This window comes from Lontra canadensis, unplaced genomic scaffold (genome assembly GCF_010015895.1).
Source record: "Lontra canadensis isolate GAN:19392208 unplaced genomic scaffold, GSC_riverotter_1.0 scaffold81, whole genome shotgun sequence".
NCBI lineage: Eukaryota > Metazoa > Chordata > Mammalia > Carnivora > Mustelidae > Lontra > Lontra canadensis.
This window is the reverse complement of record NW_022631075.1, coordinates 4,060,131-4,080,403: the sequence shown is the minus strand read 5'-3', so window position 1 is coordinate 4,080,403 and position 20,273 is coordinate 4,060,131. Positions and strand designations below refer to the sequence as shown.

Below are 20,273 nucleotides of genomic sequence, written 5' to 3'. Positions count from 1 at the left end.
TTCAGGAAATCACCAGAATGATAGTTTTTTCTGTGCTTAGAGTTTATAGTTGTATAAAGCAATATACACAAAAATTTGCCTCTAATTTTTCTGTTAGCTCTGATTTGATTGGCTTTGACCCATTTAGCTCCCTAATCTTAGAAAGGCCCTTTCAGTTCAGCGTTGGAGAAGGCTTTTAAGGGGAGCGTAATTATAACCTCAGATTCATGACAAGAACAGAAGTTAGAAATCGAGATTATCAATTAGAGATTCAGAAAAAAGATATAGAGAGTAGGTGCTATTTCAAGATCAACCTACTTGAACTATCATTTATTAGGCAAAGCTCCCCCCTTTTTTTGTATTTTGTATTTTCTTGGTTCTATACTTTTCTTACAATCTGCTGACCCTACACACAGTTTTCCATTCACTGCTCCACCCATTCAAATCTGACTTTACAACTGCTGCCTTATCAATACAGTTCTTCCTAAAGCCACCAACAATTTCCGTATACACTTCTCTACCAAAATCTCACTTGATCTCTCAGTATCCACTGTTCCTTCTGTCATACCTTGACCCACAGAGAAAACTTGTGAGTGAATTAGTGAACAAATTGATTTAGGTAGTAATAAAATCCATACTCATGTCTTTAACAGAAGAATATTCTCACCCACTGAAAAATAACTCTGCTAAGTGCACAGTAGAAACCTTTGTTACATAGAGCTTTGTTACAGGTAATATAGAGTAATACAAATATCATTACATGTCAGTACTTCTAAATATATAAAACCTGTTTCAGAATTTGAGATTATGAAAGATAGATGACTTGGCTTCAGAACATTCTCTGTTTCTTTCAAGAGTATATGGCCAGTTATACCCAAAACTTATTGCATTATTCCTTTTTGCGTTCTTCCTATAGGCTTTTATCCCCCATTTCCTCCTCCAGCAAGGGTATTCAGTCAAGAAAAAGGTTTGCCAAACTTTTACTTTAGCTTCTGTACTGTCATAAGTTTATTAATATTCAGCATGTCTCAACAAAAAGTCAAGGGGACAGAGGAGAGAACCTCGGCAGAGCCAGTATACAACTTGATTATACTGGCCAAATAATGAATGACATTTCCAGATAAGACTGTATTTTAATCAACCAGGATTCATTTTAAATGCTTAAAGTAAATGCAGATATTGTTTGTATGTTCAGGGAAACTAGTTGATTACCATCGTTGGCAGCTTTACTTTTTGTATGTTATAAATTTTATTAGAAAGCGATCTTTCCAATTGTAGAACCTCTCTTCCTGAATGAAGTTAGAGCACCATTTTACTATGTGTGTGTGTGTGTTTTCCGCAATGATTGCTTGCAGCATCATAAAATCCTTGTAACATTATTTGTGATCTTAATGAATTTTTAGTGAAACCCACTTGACATTTGTTTGGCAGTGACTTCATTTCTAAGCCTTGAATGCCATTATCATTTTATGGACGTTTCAAAATCAATTTGACTTAGGGTTTATTTTATACTTAGAGACTTAACTATCTTTTTTATAGAGTTCCTTGCAAATTCACTGAAATGCTAGAGGTCTTTGTGACATTTAGTTTATATATTTAAAATATAAATATAGAGTGGGATTTTTGGTAATTTTAATGTCTTTTGCAAAGAGCAAACTCTGGTTTTAATAAAATATGTAAACATATCTTCTTTGAATTTCCCACAGAGCTCTGTACTGTGGAGTGTGGTAACCATGGAGTCTGCTCAAGAGGAATTTGCCAGTGCGAAGAAGGCTGGGTAGGACCAACATGTGAAGAACGCTCCTGTCATTCTCACTGTGCTGAGCATGGCCAGTGCAAAGATGGAAAATGTGAGTGTAGCCCTGGATGGGAGGGCGACCACTGCACAATTGGTAAGTACCGCCATACTTTGAACAAAATACATTGGATTAATTGAAGAAGGAAAAGCATGTCAGTGATAAATCACCAGGCTTTTCATAGCATTTGAGGTTGGAGGAGAGAAAAAGCAGAAGGGTTAGCCATAAGTTTGAAAGTTTGGTTAACTGGGAGTATTCCTCCCTTGTTGACAGTCTCTTACTTCTTTCTTGTGTCCTTTCTTTGCTCATTACTTCAGTATTCCTTATATTTTCTGTTTCCTGGTGCATTGAGTTACTCAAACGAAAGATGGCACATTGGAAGAAAGTGTCATTAGTTAATAAGAGAAGTGCTTTTGTTGTGAACATAACATTCACTGCCCATTTTTCCTTTTGCAAAGTATAGGTTGTTTCACTTGAAAGCACTTAGAGGCAATTTCATTAAACAGGACTACTTTAACAGAAGCCATTTGATATCATTAGGAGCTTTCTTTACTATATATGAGGAAGGCACTTCTGACCTTCCATCAATAGAACATCCGTATTGCATTGTTTATCAGGTAGTATAGAGAATTCGTACCGAGGCATCTACCCTCTCCCACCCCTTGTCACAACTTTCACTAATTTTGAGGATGCTGCCTGTGAGAACTGTCTGTGGGTATGACAGAACCTATGTAATGAATCTATCATGCAGCCTCCACACTATAAAAAGACCATAATAATAGCTAGAGTTTCAATTTTAAAATACTTTTATTTTTCTGGAAAAAATCCAAGTCCTTGACACATACATGTATCTGCAACAAAGGCCTCCTTCATGTATAGACGGACAAGTACGATTCCTATTATTGAGCTAAGGAAAGTGGGTCACTGTGTGTTCCCGTGGCATTCTGTGAACACACAGACATCGCATGCAGAGCAAAGGCAAGGGTGCACCTCTGGATACCCAATTCATTGCTTGTGGGATTTTTTTCCCCCACCAGACTGTACCACTGCTCTTATTTTTAGGTGAAAGTATTTTGTTACAATGGTTGAGGCCTGTCAAAGTAATGTATACTGTATATAACATATATAACATATAATCTTAATAAACTACATTACTACTGTACTAAAGGTATAGTAAGTCTTGTTCTGTGACTGTGGAAAATATTTAAGATTCATTAAAAAATGGTGAGGGGTGAGATTCCGATGCGGCATAAGTAATTACATTCCCGCACTACAGTAAGTTTATTGCCTTCACATAAGAGGATTTAAATATTCTGATGATTACAGAAGGTGGTTACTCCAGAACTCCCTTCTAAAGATATCACTAATAAGAAGTTCAAGCCAGTGCTCTTTCACAAAAGTTATTACTGAAATGTAAAAATGCAGTTCTTATACTTTTAATGAAATATGACACTTTTTTAGGAAGCCTAATAGAGTTTCTCGCAGAAAAGCCATTAATATCTTTCCCGCAGAAAATATTATTCACAAACTACACAGGCCCACGTACCAACTTTCGAGCTGCAGGCATTTCGGCAGTTCACAGTTTGCTGTTCTCCTCCCAGGCAACAGATGGGAGACCATTAACACATGTTGGATAGCTGTGGCCTCCCAGAAATTCACTCAATCACTCTTTTCTCCCCCCTTTTAGCTCACTACTTAGATGCCGTCCGAGGTAAGATTTTTCTCACTCATTTTGTAACAGAAAAATATTGTAAATGGAAAATACGCATGTGAGGAAGGAAGGCTGGGTGGGGTGTATGCGTGTGTGTGTGTGCTTCGGGGCTGTGTTTTTACTTCTGGTAGGCTTCCTTAAGTGTGATTTTGTCAGGTCACGATATAATAGTCTGACTAAAAATTAATTTGTTTTTCTAACAACAAAGAGTCTTTTTTTTTTTGGCCGTAGTGTATAATGGATTGACAAGCAGTTTTAAGAACTGTTTTTCTTTGTCTTTCTATGGAGTTGTGTGTGTCTGTGTGTCTGTGTGTCTGTGTACATATCACAGGCAGGTAATTATTAAATGAACTAGGTTTGAATAGACAACTGAACATTTTCTTTAACTTAACAATATGGCTCTAAGTCCATGTACAGTATCCTTTCAAGGGCAGAAGAATTCTCCCCTTATAAGTAACACATTGTGCATCCTCCCAAGGATCTGCCTTTGATAGAGACAATAAGGGTTTTTCTGTCAGATACCCTGGCCTTTCTTTACCTCAGCCTCAGAAAGTTGACTATGTTCCAAGTTATCCCTGATTTATCTGTATCCATTGTATATCTATGATCATGGAACTAGATGAGTGGAGCTAGATAAATTATTTTCTTAAATCTATATATATTCATCCTGTACCACTTCTTGAGGAAAAAAAAATATATATATACATATATATATATTTACACATAATATATATAATGAGAGAGTCTTCATATTTTCTAATAGCCATCTGTCATTTTATTTTTTAAACTTGTTTCTTTGTCTGGTCTGTTGATAGTTACTTAGCCATTTGGAAGGAACATTGGGTTATATCTACAGATTTTTTAAAAATTATTTTCCTCTTTATACTTCTGGAATTTTCTTTCAAAGACAGCAAATGAAAAAATATATTGATTGGATTGTCTCAAGTAAAATTCAGATCTGGTCTCGTGCTGCTACTAGGAAAATTCCAGAAGCTATATGCCATTATTGCCATCTCTGTTCATCTGTCCACTGAGCACTTGGCACATACACAGTTGCCCTTTAGAATGGCCTAACTCTGAACTATTTGTATATAGATTAGGGCATCCCAGAGAAATTAAAATTCTAAATAGAGACCATTGTTAGTGTTTACGGTTTCCTCTTGACTGTATTTATCCAGTCATTCTCTAGAATTCTGAAGATCTCAATTTGGCTCGCATTAATTCCATTAACATTTGTTGAGCACCTACTACGGGCTTGATATTATTATGCTAGCTTCTGAGGGAGATACCAGGTAAATAAAAAATTTAACCCTTAGCCCTCAGATTAACAACAATCTTGAAGAAAAGAGCCAAATAAATGTAAAGCAACTGGGGCACATTTCTAAGGCATTTGTATGGACAAATATTTAATGGCATGGTCTGAACAGCATACCAACATACGGAAGTCCTGAAGCAGTGCCTCACAAGGGAAAAATCAGTACAGACTGGAAGTAGTTAGGGGAAGTTTCTTTTCATAGGAACTGCTGTCTTTTCCCAGCTTATTGGCCATAACTAGATACAGTATCATCTATCCAGTTTTGATTGAGCTGAGAAGAATTGTTTTTTCAAAATGAAACAAAAAACATTTTTCTGTCCCCCTCGATTTTCATCTTAGCTACACCAGAGTTTGGGAATTGGGGTTAGCATTAATAATGCTTAATTGGCTCTCTAAGGAAAAGCACAGGCAAGTAAGGGATAACAAGTTCCCTGGGAAGGTTTTGTAAGCAAGCAAGTTCCTCTTCCATTTATTCAACACCTCATCAGAGTGGAGCCTAAGCGATTAGATGCTTTCCTATAGGTAGATACATCATTGTTGCCCAATCCCATTCTGATGTCTCCGATTGTTATTCTTTGCTGTCTTTACAGATGGCTGTCCAGGGCTCTGCTTCGGAAATGGGCGATGTACCCTGGATCAAAATGGTTGGCACTGTGTGTGTCAGGTGGGATGGAGTGGGACAGGCTGCAATGTTGTCATGGAAATGCTTTGTGGAGATAACTTGGACAATGATGGGGGTGAGTTACTTACAAAATGTAAATATAAGAAAGGAATAGCCCAGCACAGTGATGACCAATTTGGCCAAGAGTGAAAATTAGGAACCCTTTTTAGAAACGATATTGAGTTATATAAGGCCATACTACTTTTTAAATCTTGGTTTATTGAATATTTACTATCATCAGACAATATTGCAAACTCTGCATGCATTATATCTTATTTATTTCTCAAAACAATGGCATGCGGTAGAGGCACTACTTTCCCTACTTCTAGGTGGGAAAGATAATGCTTAGGGTGGGAATAGTGTGTGATTTTCCAAGATCACACAACTAGAAAATCACAGCACCCAGGTTCCAGTTCGGGTCTATATGACTTCAGACTCTGTTCTCTTAACAACTACAGCCATGCCATCTCCCATATCTGTGGCATTTATTATACCATTTATTATATCCATGTGCCCCTGTCCAAACTGTCAGATGCCGACACTATACACACTGTGAAATCATTTCCTTTGTTCTTAGTTATTTAGAGCAACCTCTTAATTTAGTAACGCTTTGTATCTTTCAAAGGACACAGCATCAAGACAATTCACAATAGAATTTTTATATTTAATTCAAGAGTTGCACATGATGTTTTCAAAAGCCATATTGGCTCCAAGGCCTCAGGGTAACGTAACCACTGCTTTTTCAGTCAAACAAACAAAAGCATCTAATACATTGTTCATTCAGGCCTCAAAACAGCCCAGATCACCTCTGAATGAACCTAAAAAAGCAATTTCTCACTTTCTTCTTTATTTCTACTCAAGGAAACATGAAGTTAATAAAAAAGTTTTCTTTCTAATCTTGTATATTAGCTTAAAATGAAATAGGTCATTAAATTTGATTCCTCTTTCTATATCTGCTTAGACAATTATATACCTTGTCATTTGAAACCAAACATAAGGCTTAAATCAATAAGGTAGCAATCCCACTTTGAGGATTGCTGGATTTATGTAAGAGTTTCCTCCTTTACTAGTTCTGGCCAGCAGTTTACTTCAAAACTTATAAGAATTTATGAATTTTAAATGGAAGCAACTTCGTGATTCAGTGCACAGGGCTTTGAAGTTAAACTTTCTGGCTGCTGTGTACTTACTGGCTGCTGTATGATTTGGGAAAATTTCTTGGTATCTCTGCGCTTCAATTTCCTTATTTCTAAAATGGGACTGATAATAATATTAACTCTTTCCTAGGGTTATTGTAAGTATTAAATAAGACAGTTCCTGTAAACTCCTTAAAAGATGATAGACTGTCCTCTCCTTCCCCTTCACATGCATATAACATATACACATACATTAAACTTAGGATAACAGCCCATTTTTGGAAGAGACTGTTTACTAGCTACCTAAATTGAAAATTTTAGGGGAGGAGAGGAAAAAAATAAAACAAGACAAAACAAGAGATGGAGACAAACCATGAGACTCTAATCATAAGAAACAAACTGAGGGTTGCTGGAGGGGATGTGGTTACTGGGTGATGAACATTAAGGAAGGCATATAATGTAATGAGCACTGTGTATTATATAGGACTGATGAATCACAGACCTGTACCTCTGAAACCAATAATATACTATATGTTAACTAATTGAATTTTTTTTCATTTTATTTTATTTTATTTCTTTTCAGAGTTCCAAAATTCATTGTTTATGCACCATACCCAGTGCTCCATGCAATACATCCCCTCCATAATACCCACAACCAGCTCACCCAACCCCCCACCCCTGCCCCTCCAAAACCCTCAGTTTGTTTCTCAGACTCTAAAATTTAAAAAAATACTTAAAAATTAATAAAAATAAATAAATAATGTTGAATGAGGAAAACAATTGAAAAAAAATTTACTTGGGAAGCCAGAGTGAGATTTTCAATTACATGGTGCACTGATCAACTAGTTGCTGGACTCATGGCCCTTCGAGATTCATTTTCATTTTACTTTCCCATGAAAACTGGCATAATACAATACAATACAGTACAATACAATACAATATAGAATAATGTAATTACCAGTAATATTAGCATACTTGTATTTAGGATTTACTATGTACAAGGCACAGTGCTGAGTCCTTTATGTGAATTATTTCATTTAATCCCCATGAGGCAGGAATTACTTTTAATATACTCTTTACAAATTAGGAAACCAAGACACAGTGAAGTTAAATAAGTTGCTCAAGATCATATAGCAAAGAAATGATAAAACCAGGTATAAACTTTGGTGGTCTGCCTCATTCCAAAAAGGATTTGAGGTCGTAATGGAGATTTCCCAGTTGATATATTGATTAAAATGCTTATGCTCAGAAAATACTTTAACAACCCCTGTGATTGTAATTTCTAACTCAGTGTTAAGCCAAAATAAGTTTCCTGCCTTAATAAAGTACAGCTTGATAAAAATAATTAAATATTTAATTATCAAACATTTTTATGGCCTCAAGGTCACCTTGAGGCAGCCAAAAATGTTTAATGAATGTATCAGTTAAATATTAATGAATTAATGGATTACCAGTTCTTAATATCTGTGGTATATATAGACACAAACGGTATAGACGATTTTGCTCAATATGTATTGACCTCTGAGCATTCCTTTAAAACTGTGTATCTATGTGCAAATCAAAAACCAACGACCCTAATTTGAGTTCACTGTATTTTTATGATCGTTTCTTTAGGGAGGCTCCTGGAGAGTTCCAATTACCATTTTTTTCCTTTAGTAGGATTAAGATGATATTGATGATAAATATACATCTGGTTGTACCTTGAGATGGAAAGATGGATTAAATAACCTCTGAAAGCCCCAGGACTGAGATTTTGGACAATAATTTGAGTCTTATGCTGTTTAAATATTATCCCTAGGAATACATTATATGTCCTTCATTTGGTGGTTTCAGCTTTCCAGCTATCCAAAATGACTGGATTCATTTAGTTGGATATGACTCGTGATTAATATTTGCATACTTGTTTGTGTGTGTGTGTGTGTGTGTGTGCGCGCGCATGCTTTAATTAAATCAGAAAGTGCCAATTGAACCTTTTGGGGGAAAAAATGGTCCTTGTTTTTAAAATGTAATTCTTAAGAAATCTTCCCAATCAAAAAAAATCACTTTAAAGCAATTGCTTCAAGTAGCTGCTACCTGATTGCTCCATATTATAGCAGATACTTAAAGAATGGCTGAATTTTTTTGCATTCTAATCAGCTTTGAATGCTCATTAAGTATTGCCGCTGTTTCCTGCAGCTTTGACTTCAGTTACACTCTGATTCAATGCATTGTGACTCTTAGTAGCTAATTGGGCTGCATTGAATATGTGGGTGACACAACTGGTCTAGGAGCTACCTAAAAGCTCCTTGAACAGTAAGAACAGAACAGAGAACAAATAACCTTTGGATTTTTTGTTAACATGCAAAACAAGGAAAGCTATCTTATGCATTGTGTATATAAGAACTAATTACCATAGAAATTACAAACCTTTCACATACCTTGACCTCATTTCCTTTCAGTCCAAAAGCACCTACCATGTGCACAACCTTGTGCTTGGAGGAGGAGACTTAATAGTAATGTGAATGACGACCACAGTTTCATGTGTTAATTATGTGTACAGATTTGGGGTTTAGAAAATGTGATCATCATGTGTTACATGCACATATGAATTGACATGAGAAAAAAAGTTTAGACATTATACCAGCTGAATCAGAGTAACTAAAACAAATAGGACAAGTTCGAACTTAGCAGACATTAAAGCATATTTTAAAGCTATGATAATTAAAACCAAGTGGTACTGGTGGAAGAATAGATCAGCTCCGTCACATACCCCAGTACAAATAAAAATTTAGTGGATTATAAAACCAGCACCAAAAACCAGTACTGAAAAGAAGCATTATGAAATAAATGGTGCTGACACAACTACTAAGAAAAATACAACAACCCTTAGGTTTTCAATTTCTAGCATATTCCAAAAAAAAAGATAAAAATACTCCAACTGATTAATAAGTTCTGTGTAAGAAAACCTCAAACACAAATAGAAGAAAATATAGGTGACAGATCTCAAGACAGGAAAGGACTTCTTAGACATAAAAGCAAGGAAAGAAACTGCAGTAGGAAAAATAATGATAAATAAGTCCTCATAAAAATTTCAAATTTCTTTCTGGTGTTCGTCTAAGCTTATAGGCCATCCAACATCTAACCATTTGGAGATATCAAAATCTGCACTGTCTGATATGGTAGCTAATAATGACATGTGATTATTTCATTTTAACTTAAATAACATTTAAAAATCTGTTTTTTCGGGTGCCTGTGTGACTCAGTTAAGCGTCCAACTCTTGGTTTCATCTCAGGTCATGATCTCAGGATCATGAGATCAAACCCCATGTCCAGCTCAGTGCTCAGTGGGGATTCTGCTTGAGATTCTCTCTCCCTCTCCTTCTGCCCCTCCCCCTCACACTCACTCACTTTCTTTCTCTCCCTCCCTCTAAAATAAATAGATCTTTAAAAATTCAGTTTCTGGGCTCCACTAGGCACATCTCAAGGGCTCAATAACTACATGAGCCTAGTGACTACTTACTAGCCCAGATCTAAAGTATTCCCGTCATTGGGAAGAAATTTTATTGGATGGTACTGATCTAAATGTTTGACCCAAATATCTACCTTTCAGCCAGACATTGCATATGGAGTGTACCCAATTTTCCATTCCTTCATTACTACTTTGTGCCAAGTATTGTGCTTGGCTTTAGGGATCAAATGACAAGAAAAGTTTCTGCCTGCATGGAGCTTATGGTCTAGGAAGGGAGAAAAATATTAAATAAGAAACAACACAAATAGCTACATATTTACAACTATAAAGAGTGTTATAAAATTTTTAGAGTGCTGTAGACATGTATAGGGACCTAACCAAGTCTACATGGTAATGCAGGCCTCACCTGAGTGAGGGGCAGAATGCTTCAGGCCAAGGAAACAGCATGTACAAACGCCCTGCAGTGGAAATGTGCTAGGCTTTTCTAGGAGGTGAAAGGCAAGTCATTTTGACTATGTGGGCCAAAGAAAGATTGGTAGGAGCTGAGAATATGAAGGTAGGCATTAGCCAGGTCATACCAGATCATACAGAACAGTGTGAAGTTCATATGATCTTCAGTTATCAAACAAAGATTACATTTTATTCATTCTAGTTATAGAGGGAGGCAAATGGTTTCTGATACTGTGGAACGATTGTTAAGGAGGTTAAAAAGATGTGGAATAAGAGTGTTTAATCAGAGCAACCCTTTTCCCCCTGATCTTTTAAGTATTTGTCACATGTTTCCCAAGCTTCTCTTATACAAACTCTTCCAGTGGTCTATATTCATATTCATTGGTAAAATCAATAAGTTAATTGCCTAAAAGAGAATGATCTTCCAGGAATCATTCTTCATAACAAGTCACCATTCATTAAGAACAATAGCTATTTGCAAGCCTGTTTTATGATATAGTGTTTCTAGATCTAGAAATCAGCACCATGGGTGAATTATGAAAACATAAGCTCATGGATCAATAAACCTCATGTTTTGAATGTCACCAGCATGCTGCAGTGTTTAATAAATAGGAAAACAAAATAGAAGGAGCAATGAATTGGTAACATTTGTTCTGTTTAAGGGCCAGACACCCTCTCCACATTTACTTTTAAGATTTGGCTGGGACAAAAGACCTGGCATCACAAAGCGTTAGTCTTAATTATTCTCTTCTGACCATAGCCCCCTCGTTTCCAAACAACCCATTTATTAAAGGATCATCACTTAGCTATGAGCGCTTAAACTGCCAAGTAATGCCAGATACAAAACTGGGAAATCTACACTCTGTAACTCACCTAAGCACTCCATGACTAGATCAGTCACATTATCTATCAACTAAAGCTAGTCATACTTGACATCTGCCTACCTTGCAGTGGTGAAAATTAATGAGCTAGTATTTGAAATACAGTAATTTAAAGAGGAAATAAATGTGTGGTATCAGTAAAGAATCTACTTATAACTTGTGTTTTTTGACGCATTAGTTAAATGCTTATTAATCTCTAGGTAAATTTACAAATGTCATAAAAGTAGGATTTTTAAGACAACCATTTATTCATTCAATACATATTTATTGAATGCTTCCTTTGAGCCTGGTGCTCTTCTGGGGCAAAAATAGCAATAAATAAAAACAACTACATCCTTGCTTCCATGGAGCTTACATTCTAATCATGAGAGGCTGACAATAAACCAAAATTTGAAAAGAACTAGTATGATAGAAGATGCTAAGTGTGATGGAGAAATTTTTTTTAAAAGTAGGGAAGAGGGAAGAGTGTGGGACAGGGATGCAGTTTTAAATAAGGTGGTCATAGAAAGCCTCCCTGAGAAGATGGCCTTTGGACTTCAAAGAAATGAAGGGTGATCCATGTTGATATTGGAGAAAAAACAGTCCAGGCATAGGAAGAATGGGGAAGGGGGTTATGGGATAATAGGAGGTAAGGTCAGAATAGTGAGAGAGAGACAGTGAAGAGCCAGACTATGGGGAAGTTAAGTCATTGTCAGGACATGGGCCTCTACTCTGAGTGATTTGAGAAGCCATTGATGGCGTCTGAGGACCAGAGGACATGAACATTAGTGGCATATAAACAATTTACTCTCCTGACCCAGAAGAAGTCAATTGTATGAGGTGATAGCAGTAACAGTGATTTGAGTGGGTCAAATTCTGAGTGAACTTGAGCATCTCCCTTTTTCTTCTTACTAATACAGCAAAACGCTGGGGTGAAAGTCAGCCTGGATAGATGAAAAATCAAACGAATTATAGACTATTTCCCAAGGAAATACAGTCCTATTACCTGCTATGCATGTAACAGCAACAACTAAGCACATAGGAATACCTGGTACGGGAGCCTGCTTTGGTAAAAATGTATGAATGATTTATAATTAGCCTATTTTTATGGGTTTCTAAAACGCCTGAGAAGATTTTGTTTAACTGAGTCATTGGAATGATCAGCCCTTCGATTTCTTTTTCACTATTAATTTTCTTGGCAGACCCTCTATTCTGTAGATGCTGAAAAGGTTAAGCTTCAATCCAGCCCCTGTCCAAATGATAACAAACTGTGAATTTGTGAAATTCAATGAATAAAGATTTACTGTAGCATTACTGTGTCTATTTAGAGCCACACAGGATCCTATCTGTCTGACAACCTAGCCAAGCAAAGTTCACAAAAGGAACACATTCAAACGAACTGACTATGTTACATGGCAGCTAATTGCCCTCTGCCGCTAATAAGGCACCATCAATGGAAGTGGGTCTGAACATTTTTAGCAGCCACTGCACACCATTGGCACCTACCCTTAGGACTCTAGCCCTAGACTCTTTGAAGTCTATACAGTGTAGCACTTGGTTAATGGCAAACTCTTTAGGATTATTATAGCATGTAATCCTTTCAACAGCTCTGTGGGAGAGGCATTTTTATAATCCCCATCTTGGAGATGAGGAAGTTGAGAATCCAAGAGATGAAATGATTCGTCCAGGATCATTTAGATTGTGAGTGGCAAAGTAAGATTAGACCTGTAGTCTGGTTCTTTGACCTTAAGCGCTGTGTGTATTCTAAATCCCTACATTAGTCAGGTACTTGGAAGTCTTACAGCCTCGGTCATACTCGCTTAGATGATGCTGCTGATCATGTAGATTTGTAGTCAGAATGCGGCCTGTTGATATGACTCTCAATTTCTCCCAACTGTGCAGCCACATTTGGCCTCCCCTCCTTTATACGTAAATGAAGATGAGAATGTCTACTTAACAGGGTTGTTGTAGGAATTAGTTGAAATTGTAGATATGGAAGTACCTCGGGCCACACCTGGCATATTAACTGATTATACATGTTTCCAAATCCTTTTGGTTACCCTATCGTGAACTAACTGTCCGTCTCTATCAAGATGGTAATATAGATGTTGTCCCTAAAAAGATATATATTTACAAATTCATTTTAAGGATTAGAAAAATATGGGTTTTCCCTCTATCATTCATATTCCTTTGTCTGATCATTCTTTCATCTAAAGGCATCCATCTAGTAAGCAAAAGTTTAGTAGTAAATTACTTGAGCATATACGAAAGAACCAGCATCCTTGATCTTTATCGACCCCACTCGAGCCTACCGGCATTGCCCTAACAGGTTGGCAAAGCTGGGAATGATGCATGCAGTGTTCAGTCCTTCAGGATAATTTAACCTCCTCCTCTTTTGCTGGCTTTTATTTGTATTCCTTTTAAAAATGAACAGGCCCTAAAAGTAAAATCAGTGAACATTTGATACGTTCCTATCTGATACCCCGAGCCTGGCTGTCAGGAGGGTGCCACAGCTGCCACTTTAGAACAATAAAAGAATTGGTAATAGTACCCCCCACCAAAAAGAAAGAAACCCACACATGCAGTGTGACTCTCATTTGCACTTCTTTGTAACAGTCTAGACATACTGTATGGAGTGTTAGCCAATGTGATAATTGGTACGTAGATCTTTGCCCATGGATTGGGCTTACCTATGAATTCTAATTTGGGGGTTGCATACCATTATTGGGCTTCCTGACTGCAGCCTTTCTAGATTCAACAGAAGTCTCACTGTTCTCTCAGAAAACAGAGGTCTTAGAGGGTCAGCCCTTTATAATAGGCAATTATTAAATATGAAGCATTAGCTTAGAATTTATAGCCCATAACTAGATGAGAATGTGAGTCCCAGTTTTGAATTGGCTCTGTGTTTGGTTTTAGAATTCAGTTTTGAAGACCATTTGGTGTTTCTATTTATTTAAACTTGGTTTCTTTTCAAAACTAAGTTCAAATTATGTGGCTGACAGGTTGAAACCTGCAAATACCCGATCCAATGATCACTAGTCCATTTGTTACCAGTTGAAAGATAAGGGCGACTGCCCATTTGAAAAAGGAGTTTTTCCTTGTGCGGTATGTTATGCACCAGTCCCAGACATCAGAGAACTCTTTTAATCAGCCCGATATTTTTGCCAGCTTTTCAGTGCATCCAGATGTTTAATTAGCAGAGTAAAGAGATAATGTGCTAATAGGAGACTGACAACAATGTACGGGAGAGAGAGGTGGTGGTGGTATCTAAAATCTATAGAAAATCTGTTAATACGATTTGCTGAATGAGGGGAGAAAGGAGAGCAGAAGGGAACTTCTTGCTGGAATGCACCCACACTTAAAAGCTAGTCATCAGTGAGAAAGAAATATGTCTAGAGAACAGTAGAAATCGGGGCAAAAATACACTGAACAAACAGGGAAGGCAAGAAAGCAACAAACTGCATTTTAAATCAAAGTAGTGTCTATGGCACAGGGAATTTGAAAGGACCTCATGTGGGGAAAAATATTTCCTGGGTGCCCTAGGGCTACTGTTCCAAACGTCTTCTCTCTGGGTGTCCCTGGCTTTCACTGCCCCCCAGCTGTAACACGCCACCTCCAGCTCCCTGGGAGCAGCCATGTCAGGGAGAGAGAGCAAGCCAAAGAGCAGCGGGAAGCCAGGGGCTGGTAACTTGCAGCAGCCCTAAGGATCCAGACATCCATCTGAACCTCTCTGTTCCGCAGCCAGCCAAGAAGATTAGCTTCTTTATATTTACCCTTGTTAAACATCTAAATTAGAGCCACTTGTCTGCTCTAAGGACCTTCGAAGGACTTTATTTGTTTGTTTGTTTGTTTGTTTTGCTCATTGGATGTGAATGGAGTGTCCATATGCTCAATCACTCCCATCCCTTCTCTTTGCACGTAGTCTCCTGTAACATTGCACTTTTAACTAGTGTAAGAGTCAGCTATTTGTACACCTATTTTCCTACTCAGCTCCAAGCTCCCAAAAGCAGGAAAAGAGTCTTTTTATCTCTTTACTTCCTCAGTCACCTAACACAGTGTTTTGCACCTATTAGATTCTCGACGTAACCCCTCCTCCTGCAACCCCTGTGCCCCTCATCAATTCCTCTACCAAAGAATGAAGCCTGTATGTGATTGTTTTTATTGTTACAACCATGGATTCAGGAGTGTGGAGTAACCAGTGAAGGACTAGGAAATGAAAGAAAGCAACTCATCACATTCATATACCTAAGATTTATTAGTACTTTCATCAAATAACTGCTGTTAGGACCAAGTAAGCTCTAGTTGCTTCTACAAATTAAAAAAAAAAAAAGTTCTGAAACATTAGTGTGCTTCAGAATCATCCAGAATAACCCAGATTAAGTCTGCATAATCCTGGGCTTGGAAAAAAATCTGATTTAATAGGTGGGGCTCAAGAATATGCATATTTAGTAAGCTCCCCAGATAATCGACTGCACATTTGAGAATCACTGCCCTGCTCCAGTCACTTTTTCACTGTGAAAATACCAACCTCTGTTTTGAGAATCACCAGTAGGGATGCCTGGGTGGCTCAGTCTGTTAAGTGTCTGCGTTAGGCCAGGTCATGATCTCAGGGTCCTGGGATTGAATCCCACATTGGGCTCCCTGCTCAGTGGAAAGCCTGCTTCTCCCTCTGCCTGCTGCTCCCCCTGCTTGTGTTCTCTCTCTCTCTCTCTGTCAAATAAGTAAATAAAATCTTAGGGAAAAAAAGAAGAAGAACCACTAGACAAGAATATTAGGAGATGTTTTAAAAAATACAAATTCAAGTTGGCAAGCATTTGTTAATTGTCTACTCATAAATGTACCTGGTGTGAGAAATTCAAAAAGAATTAGAAGAATCATTGCTATCCTGGAGGAATGTTCTTGCTGAAGAAGAAGGAAATTTCTATAGAGGGTGACACTTCATGGTATACTGTATCCAAATATAAACAATGTGGGATAGCCCACAAAAGCTCAAGAATTCAGGGAAGAAAGATTTGTGAGCAAAATAGTTTGTGCCATCTAAACTCAGAGTAAGTTTTCATGAGAAACATGAATTTAATAGATTCTAAATTCAAAACATGCACAGTTACCTTTGTCTGTATTCTAGATTGTTCTCCATTTATGCATATTTTAAATAATGTTGTTTCTCTTGAAGCTAAATTTAAAAAAAAATTTTTTTTTCAGATGGTTTGACGGACTGTGTGGACCCTGATTGTTGTCAACAAAGCAACTGTTACATAAGTCCTCTCTGTCAGGGCTCACCAGATCCTCTTGACCTCATTCAGCAAAGCCAACCCCTCTTCTCTCAGCATACCTCAAGACTCTTCTATGATCGAATTAAATTCCTCATTGGCAAAGACAGTACTCACGTCATTCCTCCAGAGATCTCATTTGACAGCAGGTATATATGTATTTATTTTATCCTTAATAAACAGTGGTTATGTTTTTCCTTAACTATTAAAGGAAGATACCTTCTAAAGATCAGGCTACTTTCCATTCCGCACAGTACATATCGATTTCTCTTTTAGGCTTCTCTGGAATGCCCAAGACCTTAACTATCAGTTAAGAGAGAGAAGTAATTTCTTGAGATTCTTTATCATACAGGATAAATACGTGGGTGTGTGTGTGTGTATACAGTTGACCCTTGAAAAACAGGTTTGAATTGCATAGATCCACTTGTATGCGGATTTGTTACAGTACAGTACTATAAATATATTTTCCTAATGATTTTCTTGATAACATTTTTTCTCTAGCTTACTTTATTATAAGAATATAGTATACAATACACATAACATCATATAACATGCAAAATATGCATTAATCAGCTGTTTCTGTTATCAGTAAGGCTTTCTGGTCAACACTAAGCTATTAGTAGTAGTTAAGTTTTTAAGGAATCAAAAGTTATATGTGGATTTTTAACTGCGTGGGGAGATTGGCACCTCTAACCCTTGTGTTGTTCAAGGGTCAGCTGTGTATACACACACACACACACACACACACACTCATGATGTGTATTATTTGTAGTAAAGTATGGGTGGGACTTTAAATGACAAAAACACAATGGAAGTGTAATTTGCCAATTTATTACTTAGCTTCTGGATATATCCCTTGAAAAACCTTGAATTTCAAAAGCTAAATTTTGATGTAAAATGTTTCTATATGGAAGAATTGGGTGAATTGGACATGCTAATGTGATATGCAATATTTGTGAAAATCTGTCTTCCAGCGGTACCTGGGTGACTTAGTCGGTTAAGCGTCTGACTCTTGATTTCAGCTCAGGTCATGATCTTGGGGTAATGGGATCTGTGTGGGGCTCCCTGCTCTGCGTGGAGTCTGTGTGGCGTTCTCTCCCCCTCTACCCCTCTTCCCGCTCATGCTCTCTCTTGCTCTCTCTAAAATAAAGAAATAAATTTTTTTTAAAATGAAAGGCTGTCTTTTAGAAAAGCTGAGATGCATGAATTGTCACTAAAGACCTAACAACAAAGCCCAGCCTAGTATGTAAAGACATATTTAAAATTAACTTCCGTATTTGAAGTGTAATCACATAAACTTCTCATTGTTATCCTCTGCTTCATCTTCAACAATGATATAGTTTACTAATTAACACTAGACATAAGTAAGTCACTGAAGTCAACATTTCTAGTCTCTTAAAAATGTCCTCCTTTGTTCATTCCACAAGCAGATGTTTCACTACTTTCTAGACTTACAAATGGGAATTCAAAAAATCATGCAAAGGATCTGTCCAGGAGCCCCTGTCTTTCCACCACTTTGTTGCATGCTGGTGGGTGTGATCAGTCCCAAAAAGAAAACTCAGTCAAGAATTTATATTAATATAAAAAAATTATATTAATATGAGTGACAGTCTAAAAAAATGGCAACCCCATCTGGACCTATACAAAGTAGAAAAGGAAAAATACCAGATGTGCGTGGAAATGTAAAATATTCAGCATCCTTTCCACAGACTGTATAGAAGAACTGATACTGAAACTTAAAACTTCCTCATTGTTTTTTTTTTTTTAAATTATTGGGCAGTTGTGACCTTTTACGTGTCTGACAGAACCCAAAACCCAAATGCCAGCACTTCACCAGAAAGGCCTGTTCCGCCAGGGGATCCGGTGGAAGTTTGAGTTCTCCCAAGAGACTCAGTCATCCACATTCTGAAATGTTTATCCCAGCGTAGTAACAACTCTGGGATAAGTTTCGGAGGGGCTGTAGTCAAAGTCATTATTTAGATAGTGGAGACTTAGGGATTATACAACAGAGGGCCAAAAGGAACAAAAGGCAGCCATTACCCCCATTCTCCTATTTAAGGTAGAGGGAAGTCATCTCTCTGCAGCTTTGTCCCTGCTCAGAGAAAATGAGTCCAAACAACAACAAAAAAAGAAACAAGTGGAAGAAATAACAACCCCCATGACATGAAGGTCTGTTAAATGACTCTGTGAACTCAAGTGAAGGGAGAGGCCCAAGAGCAGCAGGAGACAAGTCGTGATCCAGAGCAGGACGGCATCAGAGCCATGAACTTTGCAAAGCCAAGAGAGACTTGCACCCCTACAGTTCATCTTCAGGGCAAAGGAACCGATTACGTGTGTTAGCTAAGGCCCTTCTCCTTCTCCTGGTTTGATTGAGTTGTCCTCATTCCTTTGTAAAATGCTCCAAGGTATCATTTGGCTCTGCAGGTCACATTTGAATTCAGAACGACGGGTCCCCTTTATCCAATGGTCTCATCTATTAGAGACCTATGGAATGGGTCAGAAAAAGTGCAGGCTTTTTCCAAAGGATAGAGTTGAGGACAAGCGATCTCATTCTTCCTCCCCTAAAAGATCAACACCTGCAGTGTCACTCTGGGTAAAATCAATCTGACCCCATCCAATATAAATAATAACAATAACAAGCTCTTACATCTAAATAGTACCTTTTCATTTGCAAAGCCCTCAGACATGCCTAATTTCATTTTATCTTCACAGTATGCCTGTGAAGTGGGGGTTTGTATTCATGCACTTTATATAAGAGGAAACAGGTTCAGAGAGATCCAGTAACTTGCCCAATGTCACACAGCTACCAAGCTTGTAGCGTTGCAACTCATGTAACCTTTCTGTTACACCACAGCTGCCCCATTTCAACTTGTCCTTAAATAAACCTGGTGACTTAGATCTAATTTCTGCTGGAGAATTTACATCTGGATCAACACACACACACACACACACACACACACACACACACACACAACAAGTGGTGTTTAAAAATCCAGCTCCATTTAATGCATTTCAGTGGCCTTATTTCCAAACTACAAACCAGTGCTAATGAACTTCTTGTTGGTAAAAGAACACAATTGAATGACGGGTAAAATGGGCCCTTTGCTCTATGTAAATTGTTCTTGAGCATTTATTGTGTGTCAGGTCTCCTACTGAGCATTTACATGGACTATCTCACTTAATCCTTACCAAACTCTACGTGGTAGACACTAGTATTATGCCTACTTTCCAGGTGAGGAAACTAGGACCAAGGTGCCAAGTAAGTGACTTGCCCACGGTCATAACCCTCGAGTGTCAGAGCCAGGATTTGAACCCAGGCAGACTGGTACTGGGAGCTTGACCTCTGAACCACTATGCCAAGCCCCTTTGGCTATTTAGAAGGCTGGGCTAGCTAACTCTGAAAAGACTTACAGCCTTTAGATGTCCCTGGCTGTGGAGTTGCACTCTTCAGACAGATCTAGAACATTGCTGTGCCAAAATCAGGTGACCCACTCTGCTTTTTTTGCTTTTGTCACATAACTGAGATCTAGCTGGATAAGCAGATGAAGAGAACATTGTCAAGGAGCTCATTTGCCTGCTGGAAAAGTGTGACCCCACAGATGACTCGCTGCTGAGTGTTGCCACCATCAGAAGCTTTTAGAGCTAAAGAC

The 20,273-nt window shown here is 37.8% G+C and overlaps 1 protein-coding gene across 4 annotated transcripts in view; it reads left to right on the top strand.

The window, feature by feature from the left end:
* TENM1 (teneurin transmembrane protein 1) overlaps nt 1-20,273 on the top strand; it is a 764,948-nt gene that overhangs the window by 589,726 nt on the left and 154,949 nt on the right. For all 4 annotated transcript variants that reach the window (XM_032882345.1, XM_032882346.1, XM_032882343.1 and 1 more), the window contains 4 exons: nt 1,686-1,871; nt 3,463-3,486; nt 5,392-5,538; nt 16,556-16,772. In XM_032882345.1, the coding sequence (XP_032738236.1) occupies nt 1,686-1,871; nt 3,463-3,486; nt 5,392-5,538; nt 16,556-16,772 (574 nt within the window). The remainder of the gene's footprint in view (nt 1-1,685; nt 1,872-3,462; nt 3,487-5,391; nt 5,539-16,555; nt 16,773-20,273) is intronic.